This window comes from Macrobrachium nipponense, chromosome 20, assembly GCF_015104395.2.
Source record: "Macrobrachium nipponense isolate FS-2020 chromosome 20, ASM1510439v2, whole genome shotgun sequence".
Classification (NCBI taxonomy): Eukaryota; Metazoa; Arthropoda; class Malacostraca; order Decapoda; family Palaemonidae; genus Macrobrachium; species Macrobrachium nipponense.
Window position 1 is genome coordinate 45,619,028 of NC_061089.1, and position 17,940 is coordinate 45,636,967.

Sequence of the window (17,940 nt, forward strand, 5' to 3'; positions counted from 1 at the left end):
AAATATAGACTCAAAACTAAGAATTAGTCACAAACTTTGTTCACACTAAAGAGGAAATCTTAAATTTACGATCAAAATTATAAACATATTAATGTACAAAATTTTCTTATTGTTTTATTGTAAAATTCATGCATGTAACAAAAGTTGTTTACTATGTAACTTATGAAAATACATTTCTAAGACAAATGTTAATACATTTATCGTAAACGAAAATAAACGTTAGATTATTCTACTACAAAAAAAGCATCGATGTAAATTTAAAATTCCTTTAATCACTGAGAATTTCGTGAGCTTACTGTCTGTGTACTTTACAAAGTTCCTTCATCTTGCATGACAATTAAAAGGAAGAGCTTTTCTAGAGTTTCACATTCCTTCCTATATCTTTGGGCATGGTAGGCATAATTTAAAAAAAATTGAAGATAACGTTTATGCAATTCATTTTATAATAAAGTTCCACTCACATCCCTTATAAGGAATTGGCTAGACTGAAACTAAACTGAGATAACGTCTGAACCTGGAACACAGTCCTTTAGAACTAGAAAGCACTGATTTTTTAAAATAACATTGTTATGCTTGGCTTTTTAATAATTTTCAACGATACTAATAATATTTAATTTTGTTTTTCTCGAGAATATAGAAGAAAAAACATATTTATAAGGGAAAGAAGTGGAATTCCCCTACACAAGGGTAATTTCCCCCCGTAGGTTTCCCCTATCCCCTACGGACACCAAATATCAACTACCGGAGGGGAATCCACCTACGTGTGGCAACACTGTTCGAAAGTGTGTTTGTGAAAGTATGAAAACATCTATGGTAGATTACATGTGAACTATGGTGAAATAATTATGAGAAAATGTATACCACGTGTTTTTTAATCTACATAATTTCACAAAATTTAGGACGGAGTTTTATCTATGGAATTTCATATTGCAAAATAAGTCACAATTCAACACAATCTCATAACATTGATAATTTTGACAAAACTTTAATATATTATATTTAGCGGTTTTTCTTTTACTGATGAAGGTTGGAAAATCTGTGATCAAGACTATTTAAAATTACTATGCATAGACTTTATTTACACTATAAATAAAAAATAATAATTAAGATTGATGTCCTCGGGCTTTATCACAAACGAAATCATGAAGATTCCTAACGCCAATGCAGTAGTTTCTTCTTCTTATTATTATTATTATTCTAATAATGTCACTACTGGCGATGCACGAACGAATTTGATACAGATATTTTCAAATTTCGACATAATTAAACGAATGATTTAGACATGGCTATCAGTGCCTTTAGGCATCGCGCATTTATACTTTAGTTTAATTTACATTCTTAATTTCCGCTTTTAAGAGAAAAAAAATTACAAGAAACTAGGTACTATGTTAGAAAAACGTCAGGCATTTCTAAACGATGTAGTTTTCATGTTGCTTTCTGAGATATAGCGTTAAAACAGCTATAACAGCCTATAAAATCGTTATATAGGGTAAAATCGTCATGTTTTTCTACCTGGGAACACGAAGTTATATCCTGATAACGAATCTATAAATCAGACAATTTTTCACTTTGAGTTAAAACACTGCAGTACTTACAAGCATCGTAGTTACTGATGATCTGTTTTTTTAATATATACCAGAGTGGGTATTTGAAACATTCATAATCAGACGAATGAATTAAAAACTAAAGTGAACAATCATGTCTTATCTGGTTTTGAATAAGGGCTTAACTTAGTCACGAGGTCTGCAGGACAGTCGGACAGAGAGTAAAGGAATGGTCTGTCTCTCTGACATAATTCAATGAGCAGGAATATCAGGGACATGGCATAACCAGCAATCAGCAACAGGAAGGCAGTCAGAATGTTCCTGAAAGAAAATAGGTTTTTGTTACTGTTATATCTTTGAAATACCATTGTTTGAGTAGGCTACTCTTATTCCTAATAACACTCCACTGCTATTACTGCCATCAGTAATAGTACTACTGTTATTCACGCTTTTGTTACCGTTACTATTATTACTAAACACTAAGCAGGCTCCAGTTTGTTTATAATTTTACCTGTCAGTACTAGTGTAGCCACCTCAGGCTCAGAGAAAATACAGAACATAGTTGTTACAAGGAGGAAAAGTCCGCTCACCCTTTCAGCTGGGGGTTCCTATTTCTGGGGCATTCTGAGGCTACGTGCAGCTTACATGACGGTGAGGAAGACATGTTTCATATTTAATGAGGACTGGAAGATCAATAAATTTTCTCAAGTTGTCAGTTATTAGTGAAGTGACAAGTCTATAGAAATTCAAAACTATATGACATGCTGTGACATAGACCCTGATACATATATATATATATATATATAAAGATAAATGCTTCAGTAAAGGACTTTTAAGTCGAAAGATCTTGCAGACTCCTTCGTTTATTTTTCCTTCGTGGCATTTATCTTTATTTTGGGATTTATCACGTTCCTAACTTTCGTGATTCAGTTAGTACATATACATATATATATATATATATATATATATATATATTATATATATATATATATTATTATATATATATATATATATATATATATATGATATATACAATTTAGTATTTTATTCCTTCAGTGCCGTAAGATTGACTGAAAAATACGCGCTCGAGTAATTTTATTAAATAATGATGTTCAGACAACCAAATATAGAATAATGTTCTGTATTGGTTCAGTACAGAATGCAATATCTCACTCTCCAGTACAGAACGAATCTGTATTTTACAGAACGGGTGGCAACCTGGCCCCTGCCCAGTACATCCTTCTTAATATGTTCCTTTAAATTGCAGAAATGAGAGAGAGAGAGAGATACTCACGTGAAACCCAGTTCCGTATATGCTGACGACTCCGAGCAAGGTATGGTTTGAGTCCACCACTGTTTCGATACACGGTCGAGAATTCCTCCGGCCGACATTTTGTTTAGTCTTCAAAGAACGTGAAGGACAGAAAAGATATTTACAGAAAATGGGAACAAGAACTACGTCAGCGCATAATGATGTGCTGAAATAGCCAATATATGCAAGGAGAGTGGGAGATTCGGATACTCTAACATCCCCGAGTGGTTGATTACTACGGCGACTACCAAGCAAATTCAGAAATGCCTGAATAAAAATACATGACTTAGCCTTTTACTGAAGTTTAAATTTGGGACACTGTTGGTTGAATTAGTGTCATGAATTTCTGGTATGTATAAAAGTAATACATCACAGGAGTACTTACTCTTTGTTTATTATACCACTGTAAGAAAGATGTTTCCTTAGTCCAATATGTAGGTAACCTGAGAGATAACTGCCTGGGATCTGAGGAGAAGAATGATTTTCTTATTCCCCTTCGCATAAAAGGCACACACTTCTTATGACTAAGGAGGAGAGATGAAATTACCCCTTTTTAAAAATGAAATTGAAAAAAATCCGTGTTTTTTTAAAATGAAATTGACAAAAATCCAGTGTTTTTAAATGAATTGATTAAAATCCAGTGTTTTTTAAAATACAAAGTGAAAAAATAAAGTGTTTTTGAAAATCAAATTGATAAAATCCAGTTTTTTCAAATACAATTGAAAAAAAAAACAAGTTTTTAAAAATTAAACTAATAAAAGTCCTGTGTTTTGAAAATGACATTGATTAGAATCTAGTGTTTGAAAATGATACTGATAAAAATCCAGTTTCTGAAAGTAAAATTGATAAAAATCCGGCGTTTTTGAAGATGAAATGGATTAAAATCCACTGTTTTTGAAAACTGAAAAAAATCCTGTTTTTGAAAATGAAACTGATGAAAATCGTGCTTTTAACCACAGTAGCGTAAGATTTCGAGACACAAACCTGAACGACAGAGCAATTGTTGATCAGATATCTCATGGCCACGTCTTCAGCAAGGAGGACGAGATAATCCTCCGTCAGGATGCGATGGAGTCCCTCGTAGTTGTCGGCGACGATGAGGTCGGGGTCGTTCTCTATGCTCTCGTGGATCTTTCCGTAGACTCCCGAATTTGAGCGCTGCGACTAAACGGCGTTTGCATATTTTGTGTGTGTGTGTGTGTTTTGTGTGCGTGTATATATATATATATATATATATATATATATATATATATATATATATATACTATATATATATATATAATATATATATATATATATATATATATAGATATATATATATATATATATACGATATATATATCTATATATATATATATATATATATATTATATATAATATAAATTATATAAATATATATACGAATATTATATATTTATATATATAAATTAAATATACTATATACGTATATATATATATATATTTAATATATATATATATATATACATACATATATATATATATATATATATATATATATATATATATATATATATATATATACATATTAGATTTTTTAAAGCACGCATATTTCGACTATTTTTCAGTGCTACAAGTCACTAAGCAGCAAAATTGAAAATTACAGATTTTAGTGCTATAAAAAATCAATTATACAAACATTAAGCAAGTGTTTGTGACTAAAAGGCGCCCTACTTTTTGACTGTAATGGGCTTGTCCCTTTTACTGACATGATATCCTTAGCTATAACGTTAAAAGCGTAATAGATAATAAGCAACCGTAAATCAATGCGATGAATTTTTTTATAACTCCAGTTACGACGAATTTTATTAACTGACCCTGATATAATTGAGGACTGATGTGCCCCGCTGTAGCGTGATTCGCCACCCTGGGGCGGAGACAGCCCCGCCCAAGGACGTGAACGGGAACAGAGTTGTGGAGACCGTGAGGTAGGACGTGAGGCGGGCCGTGTAGGAAGCGTATAGGATGACGCTCGCGACCCAAAACAACCAGAGGATCACTTGGGTTCGGATGGTCCTCGGTAAGATCCACGATCCTTGGAAAAGAGAATGGCGGTATATGACTATACATTAACATCTAGACTCATCCTTCTAATAACTGGAGTCGGAATATTATCATCGTAGATCCTAGGATAAGAGGATGGGAGTGCAGTATATGTATATAGATTAACCCTCTTCGGTCTTGGGGCGGCTGGGAGCAGCCATCCATCCCTCTCATACTAGGTATTGAGGGCTGCTCAGAGCAGCCCAACCCAAAACCGTATATATCTTTGTAATAACTTGATATAGCGTCCCCTAAACTTAACCAATCCAAGGATTGTTTTCTCTACTTGATATCTGTATATTAAAGAAAACCTGTTTCCCCAAATTCAGTCCATAATCTACCCCCGAAAATAATTTTCAAAACTACGCCAAAAACTCGGCTTCTTTCTAGCGAAACTACCTCATTTCTCCCGCGAGTTTCCCAGGTGAAATTTGATGTAATAAGTAACTGGTGCTCTTCCCTCAGATCCAAGATATAAATTTTATGACTGAGGAACAACATTTTCACTGTCATCCATTTTTAACCTCTAGACTCATCCTTCTGATAATTAGTATGGAATATTCAAAATATCGCAAGTTAAACATAAGACACGGATCCGTCTCAGACCACTTTATACTTAGTAATACTGCAAGTTCAGACAGCAACGACAGAGACCATTTTCTGAGACATCCAGATGACAGTAGCCTACCAGTCAGTCAGTCACCTTGTTGCACGAGGCAAGAGAACAGGATGAACGTGACGTTGGCCCCCTTCTTGAAGTGAGGATCCTCGTCCCGGAATCGCGTGACGGACACCCACAGACAAACGGCGGCAACGAAGAGCAGCACCAGGATTGCCAGCCAGGCCGTCCAATGGAACGATCTGAGGTAGGTCTTCCAGCCTATATTCTGTTTCGTGGCGTTGCTTCTGATGTAAAGGCAGTAGCTGGAAAAGGCTGAGAGGGGAGGAAATGGGGTGAAGAGTCAGACGTTAAATTAACATCTTTCACAAAATTCCATGTAGCGTTGCAATGTGTACTTTACCGATAATGCAATTGGACTTATGATTTAACATAATTAAGGTAATTTTGGAAGTCTGGTTCTTCAGACTTACGGCCCAATGAAAAACAAAAGAAAAATTCTTTGTCATTTTAATTGCATTATTATTGCAATACACATTCCAAGACTGCATGAATTCTATGGAAGAGCCTGAATTTTATCGTTATGTTTTGGAATGTTTGTTCTATCTATTGATGTCATACTCTTGTTATTTTACTGTAACTGTGTCTTCTGAACAATGAAGAGCAAGACCAGAGTTTTTAAGGCCATCTCCTTAGGACAATAATTTACTGTGTCTTTACCGATAGACCCCGTGAAATCCACGACGGCAGCCCTCTCTTTGGTCATTTGCAGAGCTGACAGTGCCACGTCCGCTTCCTGTTGAATAGAAGAACTTTAGACCTAACTGCTTCAATGGGCAAAGTTCAAGCATTTTACACGTTATGGCACAAATCAAAATGCATGTGAAGGAGTAATGATAAGGTAGAAGAGGACGTGACGCACCTTTCGCTGGAGATATCCTACGAGCCGGAGAAATTCCCTCCTCCTTCGTCGATGCCAAATGTCGCCTCTTGCGATGGCAGTGAGCGCAGGTCAACCCTGGTCGTTAGATTATGGGGTGGTACGGAATGAGAGATTATGACAGTTTTTACTGTTGGTCTTAGTGGCTCTGGTGAGTCAAATAGCCACGTAACTACCACTCTCTCTCTCTCTCTCTCTCTCTCTCTCTCTCTCTCTCTCTCTCTCTCTCTCTCTCTGTTTCATTTTCACTCTCAGAGCAGGAATAACTGTCTCATCATGCAGTTAAACTACTTAAATTCTGATAACCACAACCCTCACCCAGATGGAACTTCCCAATCTTCACTATAGACGGAATTACTTTGATGAAAGTTAACGAAATAAGCCCATCTTAAGCTGCAACGTACAAAAACTACACTTAGCTCACCTGAAGTTGAGTTTGTTGCTCAGAACATCCATAATCTCGATTAGATACCCGTGAACTTTCTTCTTGTCGATCTTGCTGCCGTGTCGCGCGTCATCTGAAGAAGAAGAAACCTCGATCACTTCCGCAATTTTTCATGTTTCTAGGAATCCTTTTTTTTAACTTCACATTTCATGCTAATTTTAAATCTAGCCTCCTGTGGGGGCAAGCCAGCCTCAATGGGTGCCGGTCCCAAGCCCGGATAAATAGGGAGGGTTGTGTCAGGAAGGGGCATCCGACTGTAAAAACCCACGCCAAAACCAATGGAATGAGTCGTGTTATTGATTGAGAATAGGGCTAGGGCGTACTCCGTAAACGACGCACAGACACATCGCCCTAACTCGTGACAAGGCGAGGGCTACTGCATCATGAGCGGGTGCAGCTAAAGAAGCGAGCTCTAAATGTGATCAGAATAGGCCAGCTCAATATTGGGTCTATGACAGGAAGAGGAAGAGAGTTGGCAGAGTTAATGAGGATAAAGAGAGTGGATATTTTGTGTGTGCAGGAAACTCGATGGAAGGGTAATAAAGCTAAAGAACTGGGGGATGGCTATAAGTTAATCTATAGTGGAGCAAATGAGCAGTGGTAGTGGAATGGCGTTGGAGTAGTGTTGCGGGGAAAATGAAGAATGCAGTGACGGAAGTGTGTAGAAAGAATACCGCAATTATGAGAGTGAAGATATGTTATGGAGGGGGGGAAACAAATGAACATCATTAGCGCTTATGCTCCACAAGTGGGCTGCACAGAGGAAGAAAAGAGCCGTTTTTGGAACGAAATGAGTGAGGTAACGCAAGAACTGGAAGAGCAGGAGAGGACTGTAGTGGGGCAGACTTTAATGGACATGTCGGAAATGAAAAGGATGTAATTGAACGTGTGCATGGAGGACTGGGATTGGGAGAGAAACCCAGAAGGAGAGTATAGTAGACTTTGCCGTGTCCTTTGATATTGGCAATAGTGAACACATTCTTCAAAAAGAAGAGGGAGCACTTGATAAACATACAGGAGTGGCGGTAGATGCACACAAATAGATTACCTCCTTTACAATAGATCAAGGCTGGTGGAAGTTAGGAATTGTAAAGTTATCCCAGGTGACCACGTGGCCCCCCAACATAGGCTCCTTTGTATGGATTTAAAGATGAAAAGAGAAAAGAAAACGAAAACGAATGGGGTAAAGAAAATCAAGTGTATAAATTGTTATGGGAGGGATAATGATAAGAAGAGAGAGTTCAGGAGAAGAGTGCTGGAGAGGTTGATCTGGGACAATTGAAGAATGTGTGGGGAGAATGGTGGAGGCATAAATGCATCAGTGATTAGAAGACATGGAAAGGAGATACTAGGGGAAACATCTGGAATAGTATGGGAGGAAAAGGAGATCTGGTGGTGGGAAGAAGAGGTGGGGATGTGGTGAAAGGTAAAAGGGAGGCAAAGAAGAGATTTGAAGAGTCACAGCTGCAGGAGGACAGAGAAAGATTAAGAGAAAGAAACAAAGAAGTAAAAAGGGTGGTAGCTCAAGCTAAGGCAAGGACATATGAAGAGGTTTATAATAATCTGGAAACCAAGGAAGGGTTGAGTAAGATGCTCAAACTGTCAAAAGTAAGAAATAAAAGAACAAAGGACATCACCCATATTAAGCAAATGAAAGATAGGAATGGTACTGTCGTAAAAAAGGAAGAAGACATCCTGAAAAGATGGAAAGAGTATTTCGAACAACTGCTAAATGAAGAAATGAAAGACTTGTAAGAGAGGATGGACAAGTAAACATGGGAATGGTAATGGGGATATCTAGGGATGAAGTGATACGAGCCTTAAAAAGAATGAGAAATGGGAAGGCAACAGGACCTGACTTAATCCCAGTCGAAGTTTGGAAAGCCTTTAGGAGAGGAAGGGGTGACATCTTGTATGATCTGATGGTAAAAAATATTCGAACAGGAAAAGATACCAGAAGAATGGCGGGAAAGCATATTGATACTATATTTAAAGGTAAAGGTGATGTCCAGGAATGCAGTAATTATAGAGGTATAAAACTAATGTCTCACACGTTGAAGATTTTGGAAAGAATCATAGATAGCAGGCTGAGAGAGGAAGTTAGAATAGGGATGGAACAGTTAGGATTTATGAAGGGAAGCGGACAACGGATGGAATATTTTGCATAAGGCAGCTAATGGAGAAATTCAGAGAAAAACAACGAGACCTGCATCTGGTATTCATAGACCTTGAAAAGGCCTATGACAGAGTGCCAAGGCAAGAAATATGGAGATGTTTGAGGGAGAAGATGGTGCCGGAAAAGTATGTCAGAATTATTCAGGAGATGTACAGGAATGTGTATACTAGAGTGAGGAGTAGTGTTGGTGAGACGGATGGATTTGAGATAGGAGTTGGATTACACCAGGGGTCAGCACTTAGCCCATTCATCTTCACATCGTGATGGATGTAATGACCAGGGATGTTAGAGAAGCAGTGCCATGGTGCATATTATACGCGGATGACATTGTGTTGTGTTCAGAGGGGAAGGAGAGTTGGAGGGGAGGTTGGAGAGGTGGAGAGCAGCACTTGAGGAGAGAGGAATGAGAATAAGCAGATCAAAAACCGAATATATGTTCTAGTATACTGAGGACGGTGGAAGTAGCATAAGATTGGGTGGGGAAGAAATAAAGAAAGTACAGAAGTTCAAGTACTTAGGGTCCGTATTGGAGGATAGTGGAAGCATGGACCAAGAGGTGAGACACCGAATTCAGGCAGGATGGAATAATTGGAGGTCTGCATCAGGGGTACTCTGTGACAAGAAGGTCCCTCTGAAATTGAAAGGAAAGTTCCATAGGACGGTGGTCAGACCAGCAATGTTATATGGAACAGAAACGGCAAGTATGAGGAAAACAGAGGAGAAGAAGATGGATGTTAGCAGAAATGAGAATGTTGAGATGGATGTCGGGGAGTAACAAGGAAGATAGGAGATTAGAAATGAGTATATAAGAGGATCAACATAGGTAGCTGAAATATCGAAGAAAATACAGGAAGGAAGGCTTCGATGGTATGGACACCTGTTACGAAGGGAGGAACGTCATGTTGGAAGACATACGATGGAAATGGAAGTGCAGGGTAGAAGGAAGAAGGGAAGACCAAGAAAGAGATGGCGTGATTGTGTAAGGGAAGATATGGAATTGAAAGGTATAAATGAGAACGAGGCACAAGACAGAAAATCGATGGAGACGACTCATTCGTAATGGCGACCCCATATAAAAAATGGGTTTAAGCTAGGAAGAAGAAGATTTCATGCTAATTTTAAATTTCTAAGACCGTTTTTCATTTAAAAAGATCCTCACAACTTTCGTTAAATTTGTTACAGTAATTTTTTCTAAACCTTCATAATGTTTGTAACTTTCTATGTTTCTGGCAATGTTTGGTTTTACGCAGAACTTCATAAGTTTCGTAATTTTTCATATTTCAGCCACATGACTGACAACATTCAGTTTCATTTTGCAGACCGTATTACGCCAGGTAACATCAGCGATGCCATAAACAGGCCTACCTAATAATAAATCGCCCGGCTGTGATGGTCTTCCTGCAGAGGCCTTCAAATTCTGCCATCCGATAATTTACATTTTGTTAGCTGCCTTATTCAATGCGTGCATAATTCACCGGCTTCTTCCAGACTCCCTACTCTTAGTTCACTTGATACCATTAATCAAAAACAAGCTAAAGGACGCAGCTGACCCTGGCAACTACCGGCCGATTGCAATCACAACGATCGCATCGAAGATACTTGAGTCTGTTCTTCTAGTGAGACTTCTCCCCTTTCTACACACCACTGACAACCAGTTCGGGTTTAAAGCAAACCACTCAACCGACACCTGCATCTACATACTGAAAGAATTGCTGAACTACTACCTATCATCAGCCTCTCCTGTTTTCCTTTGTTTTGTAGATGTGAGAAAAGCATTTGACAGAGTAAACTACCTGAAGCTCTTCCTGAAGCTGCATAAAAGGGGCACACCCCTGTATCTAATTGGCATTTTACATTGCTGGTTCTCCACACAGCAATTCTGTGTCAAATGGGGTAACGTATTATCTTACACCTTCGGGTCCCTAAACGGGCTTCGGCAAGGGGGCATTCTCTCTCCATACCTGTTTAATACGTACACAACAGATGCCTTGAATGTCAACTGAACTCGCTCCCAATCGGATGCACCGTCAATGAAACAACTATAAACAACCTCTGTTACGCCGACGATATGGTTCTGATTTCCCCATCAGTGCAAGGTCTCCAACGACTCATCGACACTTGCCGCCAATATGGAGAGGAATTTGATATAATCTACAACGAAACCAAGACCCAGTGCATGTCGCTGCTCCCGAGATCGCTTAAGCATATTGCAGAACCTCAAATTTTCCTCGGAAACCATCGGCTGGAATTTGTGCACGAATTTCCGTATTTGGGTCACATTATCACCGACGACCTAAAAGATACGGCAGACATTGAACAGAGGCGTCGTAAACTATGTGCAGCTGGCACCATGATTGCAAGGAGGTTTGCCTTCTGTCACCGAGACGTGAAACTGCTGCTCTTCCGCTCGTACTGCTACAGTATCTATGGGTGTTCCCTCTGGACGAACTATACCGAGAGACCATGAGACGCATCACTGTTGTGCACAATGACATTCTGAGACGCCTCACAAACACTCCCCGCTACCACTCCGCCACACAGATGTTCATAGAAAACCACCTGGACAATTTAAAAATCATTGTTAGGCGAACAATGTCCAGTCTGGTAACCCGAGTGAGAAACAGCAGCAACTCGCTCATACAAAGCATCCTAAGGAGTGAAGCAAGAAGAAAATCTAAATTGTGGGAAAGATGGGAAAATGAGGCCTTTGTCCACTAAAAGAACTTAATCTCTGTATTGGCAAGATGTCATCTGCAGTTTTTGTCATTCTTACATTTTTGCTGATATTCTAATTTTTTATTATAACTGTGATTACTATCAAGTTAAAGTTTTATTTACATTTAATTTATGTATTTAGCCTTCTGGACCTGACTACTGTAACCACCTAAGGTCTCTAGTTGAAATTTAAGTTATATAATATGTGCACTAACTGTTATTACTCTCAATGGATTTTTTTCTCACCAATATTATTACTGTTATTACCAGTATGATGATTGCTGGCTTTTGTGCTACCTCAGCTATTTTGTGGATAAGTGCCGATTATTCATTTTCTTTTTCTATTTTATCATGTCTCATGTATCTAGATCGAGTATGTTACTGTCTGTATTTTGTATATTCAATGTATATGGCCCTGAGCTGAAATAAAGCATATTATTATTATTATTATTATTATTAAATATCTAGGTTAAAAGAGAATCAGCGACTTACCAACATTGAGAGAACAGGGTTCACCTTGAGGACTCTTGCATGGCTGACTTATAATGACCAAAGGTTCGTACTGCCAACGAGAGAAGAAGAATTGGCAAGACGGAAATCCTCACTGAACAAACATTTTGCTTTCTTTTTACTACATTCTTTTTCTTCTGTCACATTTAAAATATCAAGGATGTGCTGCTGGAGAGGAGGAGAGAGAGAGGGAGGGGGAGGGGAGCTCAAACCAACAAAATAAAATGGGAACAACGTCGAAGGAAAAAAAAAATCTCCTTTCGAATCATATTCTCATACAAAGCTTCGCGCCTTGTATGCAACATTTGCAACAATGCGAACTTGACGAAACACTTGCGGTAATGAAAAGCATAATGAGCGATGCAATCTCTCTTCTCTCTTTCTCTTAGTTTCTCTACCGTCCTATTTTTCTCTCGATCTCCATCGTCCAATAGTCTTTATTACTGAGGAATAATAATGCCTAATAATTCTCAAATTCCTTCCCAAAATTATCTTAACAATAATCAACCTGTGTCAGTGGAAGCTATTCATGAACTTGAAGTTTTCTCTCCTCAAGGTATTCTCTAGTTAACGGACTAGTCCGGTACTGTAGCAAAATAAACAAACGAATAACTATAACGTTACAGGTACTGTAACAGCCTTGATGACGTGCCCTTCGAAGTCGCTCGGTCCCACTCCGGGCTCTCGAAGAACCGTCAGGCGGGGGTGGGTGTCCGCTGGACTCATCTTCCAAGTGGCCACGGTCATTGTGAGGTCATCCAGGTCATCCCCGAAGGCGTAGACTTCCTCTACCTTCCCGGATAGCGAACTCTGTTGGTGCAGCAACGGAATTCAATCGTCAATGTTTGCTTGTACATGAAACATACGTCTTTCATCGTGTATTTATGAGCAAATATATTACTTTTACGTTATATAAGTTCCAAGGGAGGGATGGGATAATATTCCTTAAACTAGTTTATGACCTAGACCCATAACGTTACCAGCCTACGCATTTGCTTAGTGGTGTTCGAAAATAGGCCTATATGTCCAGGTTTTTTAATCCATTGGTATCCCAGAATGAAATATCTGAGAAGTCACCTGTCATTATACATTGGTGAGTTCATCTATAACAAAAATGAGTTCGATAGTGTGCGAGTTATTTTGGGTGATGTGAAGAAATCAAGGACTGTGCTGTCAGATTGAAAGCCAATCGTACCAACACCAAGAGGAATGTGCCTAAAGAATCAGCTATTTATTTATGCTGCTGGAACCAGTAGCAAAGGGTTCATTCCTCACTCTTTCTAACCTTTTCTTTCCCATGCTCTTGTTTAATGTGTGTTTTTTTTTAGTCAGGAACCTTTGGCTGAAAAGAAGTCTTGACGTTGGGAAATATTCTTCTCTCTGGTTTTCAAACACCTAGACCGAGCATCACTGAGTTAGTACGATAAAGGAGACGGCCGCGCAAGGATACCGTTTATTAATAATTTTTTTTGACTAACAAGATATACATGGGTGTATATGATACAGTAAAGATGAGATCATTTAAGAAATTTACTGAGATAATAAGAAACTCACCATCTATGGTTTATGCTTTTACGTGCATCACAGAGAGACTGGTACTAAACACGGCGAAAATTCCGGGACGCCGTGTTTAGTACCCGCCCTTCGGTATAGCGAAAGCAAAGACATCAACAAACGACGGTTAAATGTACGTTATCTCGGCAAATTTCTCAAATGATCTCGCTTGTAATGTATTATAAACACCATTCTTTATATTATTCAATCAAGGCATTGTTTTAATAGGCGATATCTTCGTGCGGCCATCTCCTTTACCTGATAAGCCGCACTTCTCGACAGAAATACCTTGTTAAACCGAGCGTGAAACCAGTGTCCCGGTCCGTCGCTCCTCGTCTTGCACTCGGGTAAGTCACTTCCGACGAATATGTAGCTGGTGAGCCCTTCTTCCCCAAGAACTCCCTGGTCCTGGTAACGAGCCAGGGTGTCGGCCAAATTTCGGCGGGAAGTCACGTGGAGTACGGCAGCCGTGAATTTTCTGTGACCTGGGTATTCTTGCACTTGACCTGAGAGGCTGCTGCTGCTGGGTCTCATCTCCTCTTGGGCGAGGTCACATTTCATAAAGAAGATTCCAGCGCGCGCCAGCGTGGATACAAAGACGTACATGATGTTTTGGTCTGGGAATGGTGACAATTGAACCCTTTCAGATTGGCTTCACGCACAAACAGACACACACATATATACACATATATACTATATATACTCTATATACTTTAATAATTTTAGAATTTTCGGCCATTGGCGGATTTTAAAACGAAGAAGCTTCTGGAAAACAAACTAGGATATGACTACATAGAAAAGTTGAGCGAGTACAGTGAGATAAATGAATAAATAAAATGGATTAAAAATACCAGAAAAATGAATAAGACTTTCCTGGCCACACTAAATCATGGCAATATCTATGGTTAGGATTCCTAAGGAAACGATAAAAATATTACCAAATTAGGACTGTGGCCATGTCGAGAATTTAATATCTCTGTCCTAAGATCACGATCCCTAGACATCTCATATTCTGCAAGGCCCTGCGTAGAGAAATTTGCTTACTGGTACTACTCTTTATATATATATATATATATATATATATATATATATATATATAATATATATATATATAAATTAATTAATTTCCACCAACAGCAACTCATAAATTGATGATTCTTCCCTTCTTGTCTGCATGCGACGAAAATTGCAAGTAGCAGGAAATGGCTTATTTAGACATAGCCCATTTAGAGTTGCTTAAAAATGTACAGTGCCATGTGCCTTCGTGTTTTATGTCAGTTCTCTGTCCATTTCATTTGCATGTGCGTTTATCTGATTTGTTTTTCTTGAAGTTTTTGTTATTTATTAATTCATTTTAATTTTCATGGTATAGTTCACCTACTACAGGGGTCATCTGTTTCATATTTGTGAGAAGGACATAGCACTTATATATCTCTGTTTGTTTCATTTGTCGTTACTAGAATAAAAATATTTAAGCCAAAGGCCAAACGCTAGGACCTGTGAGGTCATTCAACGATGAAATAATGTTGAAACAGTTGTTAGGGGGTGGTGGTGGAAAGTAAGAAGAATGAAAGAGAATATGAACGGAGGTACAGCAAAATGAATAAAAGGGGTTGCAGCTAGGGGCCGATGGTACGCTGCAAAGAACCTTAAGTAGTGTCTAGAGCGCAATACACCCACACAGAGCATTTATTATTATTATATCATTATTGATGAAATAACAAAACATATTTAGGAAAATCTACGGGACCTTACTTATACTTTACGAATATTCAGATTGTGGTCGTAATGTTTATGTACTTTCGGTTCCTACAGAACACAGACATGAAATCTGGTTAATGAGCAAATGATATATAATATGTTCAATAACCAGATTTCTCACCCCGTGAGGATTCCAAAGATACATTACTTTTTCAGATTTATAATTTAGGAATAAGTTCAACGGATGTACAGACCGTTATCTTTGTAAACGCTTTAGGTTATCACTATTATGGGTATTCATGGGGGATAAATTCCAATTGGCCATTAATTTGATAAAACGATTACACGAAATCGAAGATTCTTTTTTTATCGTTACGTAAATTCCCCACGTTGACTAATAATAATAATAGAGGGTCATAAATCCCCACGAACTACCCTTGGCTTCTTCAGTAAGTGTCCACAGTAAATTGCCTGTCTATACATTATTCGGTATTTCTGTCCGTCAGTAATCAGCAAGGAATGTTGTGAATGGTTTGTTGCCATATTACATCCAGACAAAATAATCACAATTTTTTTTTTTTTAATGCTTCTTCCGTCCGTTACCGAGCGAGACTGCCACCGTGGTCAATAATTCACAGACTGCGGGAAGAAGGTATTGCAGAAGAGACAAATTTATTGCCTTGCAAAGGCAAAGGGAAGGCTTACTTGCCGGGCGTTCGAGTCATGCCCGATTTAAGCGGCGTTTGCCTAAAGATTGGTCAGAGTTGAGAGAGTTACTTACCGAGTCCTCCTGAATTTGCTCGGCGTTTTCCTGAGGAATGGTCAGATCTGGAATTAGCCATCGCAATTTCACGAAAACAGTGAAAGAAGACTTTATTTTTATTCCCTCTCATAATAATATGAACAAGAAAGAGACACTGATTAAATTCGTATCTATATTTGCTATGCTTTAACTGATCCCCCTGTGCCACAGGGAACATCGTGTCAAAACATGACTGAAAAGGACGTTTATTTGAAGTTATAGTTCCTCGCCTTTGACACAATTTTCTGCGCTCTCAAGCTCCAATTAACAAGCTCTATTAACCTTAATGTGGATGAATGTTCGGGGACTAAAAGCTCGGCTTAATTCGAGTTCTTACAATGACTGAACCATCCTCCAGGACAACGAAAAAAAAAAAGAGAGAGAGACATTTAAACGATATTTGAACTCTTCAAAGAAAGACTCATGTTCCAAGAGCCTTGCTTACCTTCAAGGTCATCGTCCAGACAGAGGAAGACTTCGGAGAGTCTTAAAACTTTGACGAAATCGACGGCGAATTCCGCCATGTTCCTGTAATCCCCCAGCAGGTTCGACGGTTCAGCAGCAGATTCGGCCTCTACTGACCTCCAGCATCCTGGGTCACTGGTCTGACAGGAGGTCAGGCAATAGGTCACGCAAAATATGACCACCATTACGTAACGCATGGCTTACGAGCAACTAGCTTAAAGGTGGTCCTTGAATTTCGTGGTGGATATCTTCTGGAAAAAATGGAAACAATTTGATTGTGATCGTTCAGAAAATATCTGTTCACCCTGACTTATTTTTCTTGGTCAGGGGTCAATTGCATGGAATCTTCTGGAAAGAAAGACGAAAGAATGAGTTGATAATTATTTTGACACATATTTCTGTCCACCTGGACTTGTGTTCCATGGTCAAAGGTCAGTTCCAGGGCATCTTCTGGAAAGAAAGGCGAAAGAATGAGTTGAGGAATATCTTTCCACACACATATATCTGTTCACCTTGAATTATTTTTCAAGGTTAAAGGTAAACTCCAGGGCAAAATGTAAATTTTTTTCTGATTTTGATGAAACTTGGTAAAGTAGGTCTCATGGGTCTGAGGATTACTTACCCTAAATATTCTTGACCTTGACTTATTTTTCAAAACTTTGAACATTTATTAAAATTTCAGACACCATCACAGGTATTGGTATTGCAGAGTTTAAACGCTACAGCTTAAGTTGTCTTGTCCATCAGACGAACACCGAGTACATAACGGCCATAGACTAAGATTTAATATTAATAGTCTATCTCGTGGGTATCCGCAGGGATGGGCAATAGGAGGCATTTGTCATCCCTGGAATTCCTGGGAAATAAAAAAAAATTGTTTGGAAAATACAAAATGAATAAAAAATTACATGGAAAACGCAAAATGAATAAGATACCATGAACAGTCCTCACCTGTTTATTCAGTTTTCTATCATTCAGGTTTCTATTATTCAGGACTAGTTTACTACTGTTGTTGGAACAAGAATTGGAGCCGTCGGGGATCTCTTCCAAACTTGTCAATAACAATAAAAAAAGAGCAACCATTTTGCATCTAAGC

General features: G+C 38.5%; 1 protein-coding gene across 1 annotated transcript; it reads right to left on the reverse strand.

Annotated features, from left to right (window-relative positions):
* Positions 1-138: 138 nt before the first annotated feature.
* On the reverse strand, positions 139-17,089 carry LOC135220082 (glutamate receptor ionotropic, kainate glr-3-like). The gene is given in 15 exon segments (XM_064257404.1): positions 139-1,865; positions 2,839-2,946; positions 3,242-3,321; positions 3,841-4,020; positions 4,692-4,909; positions 5,621-5,851; positions 6,257-6,332; positions 6,459-6,481; positions 6,484-6,554; positions 6,901-6,994; positions 12,305-12,412; positions 12,644-12,654; positions 12,936-13,132; positions 14,165-14,493; positions 16,825-17,089. Coding segments are annotated over 15 exon segments (2,112 nt in total). The 5' UTR covers positions 17,042-17,089; the 3' UTR covers positions 139-1,696.
* Between the last annotated feature and the right edge of the window lie 851 nt (positions 17,090-17,940).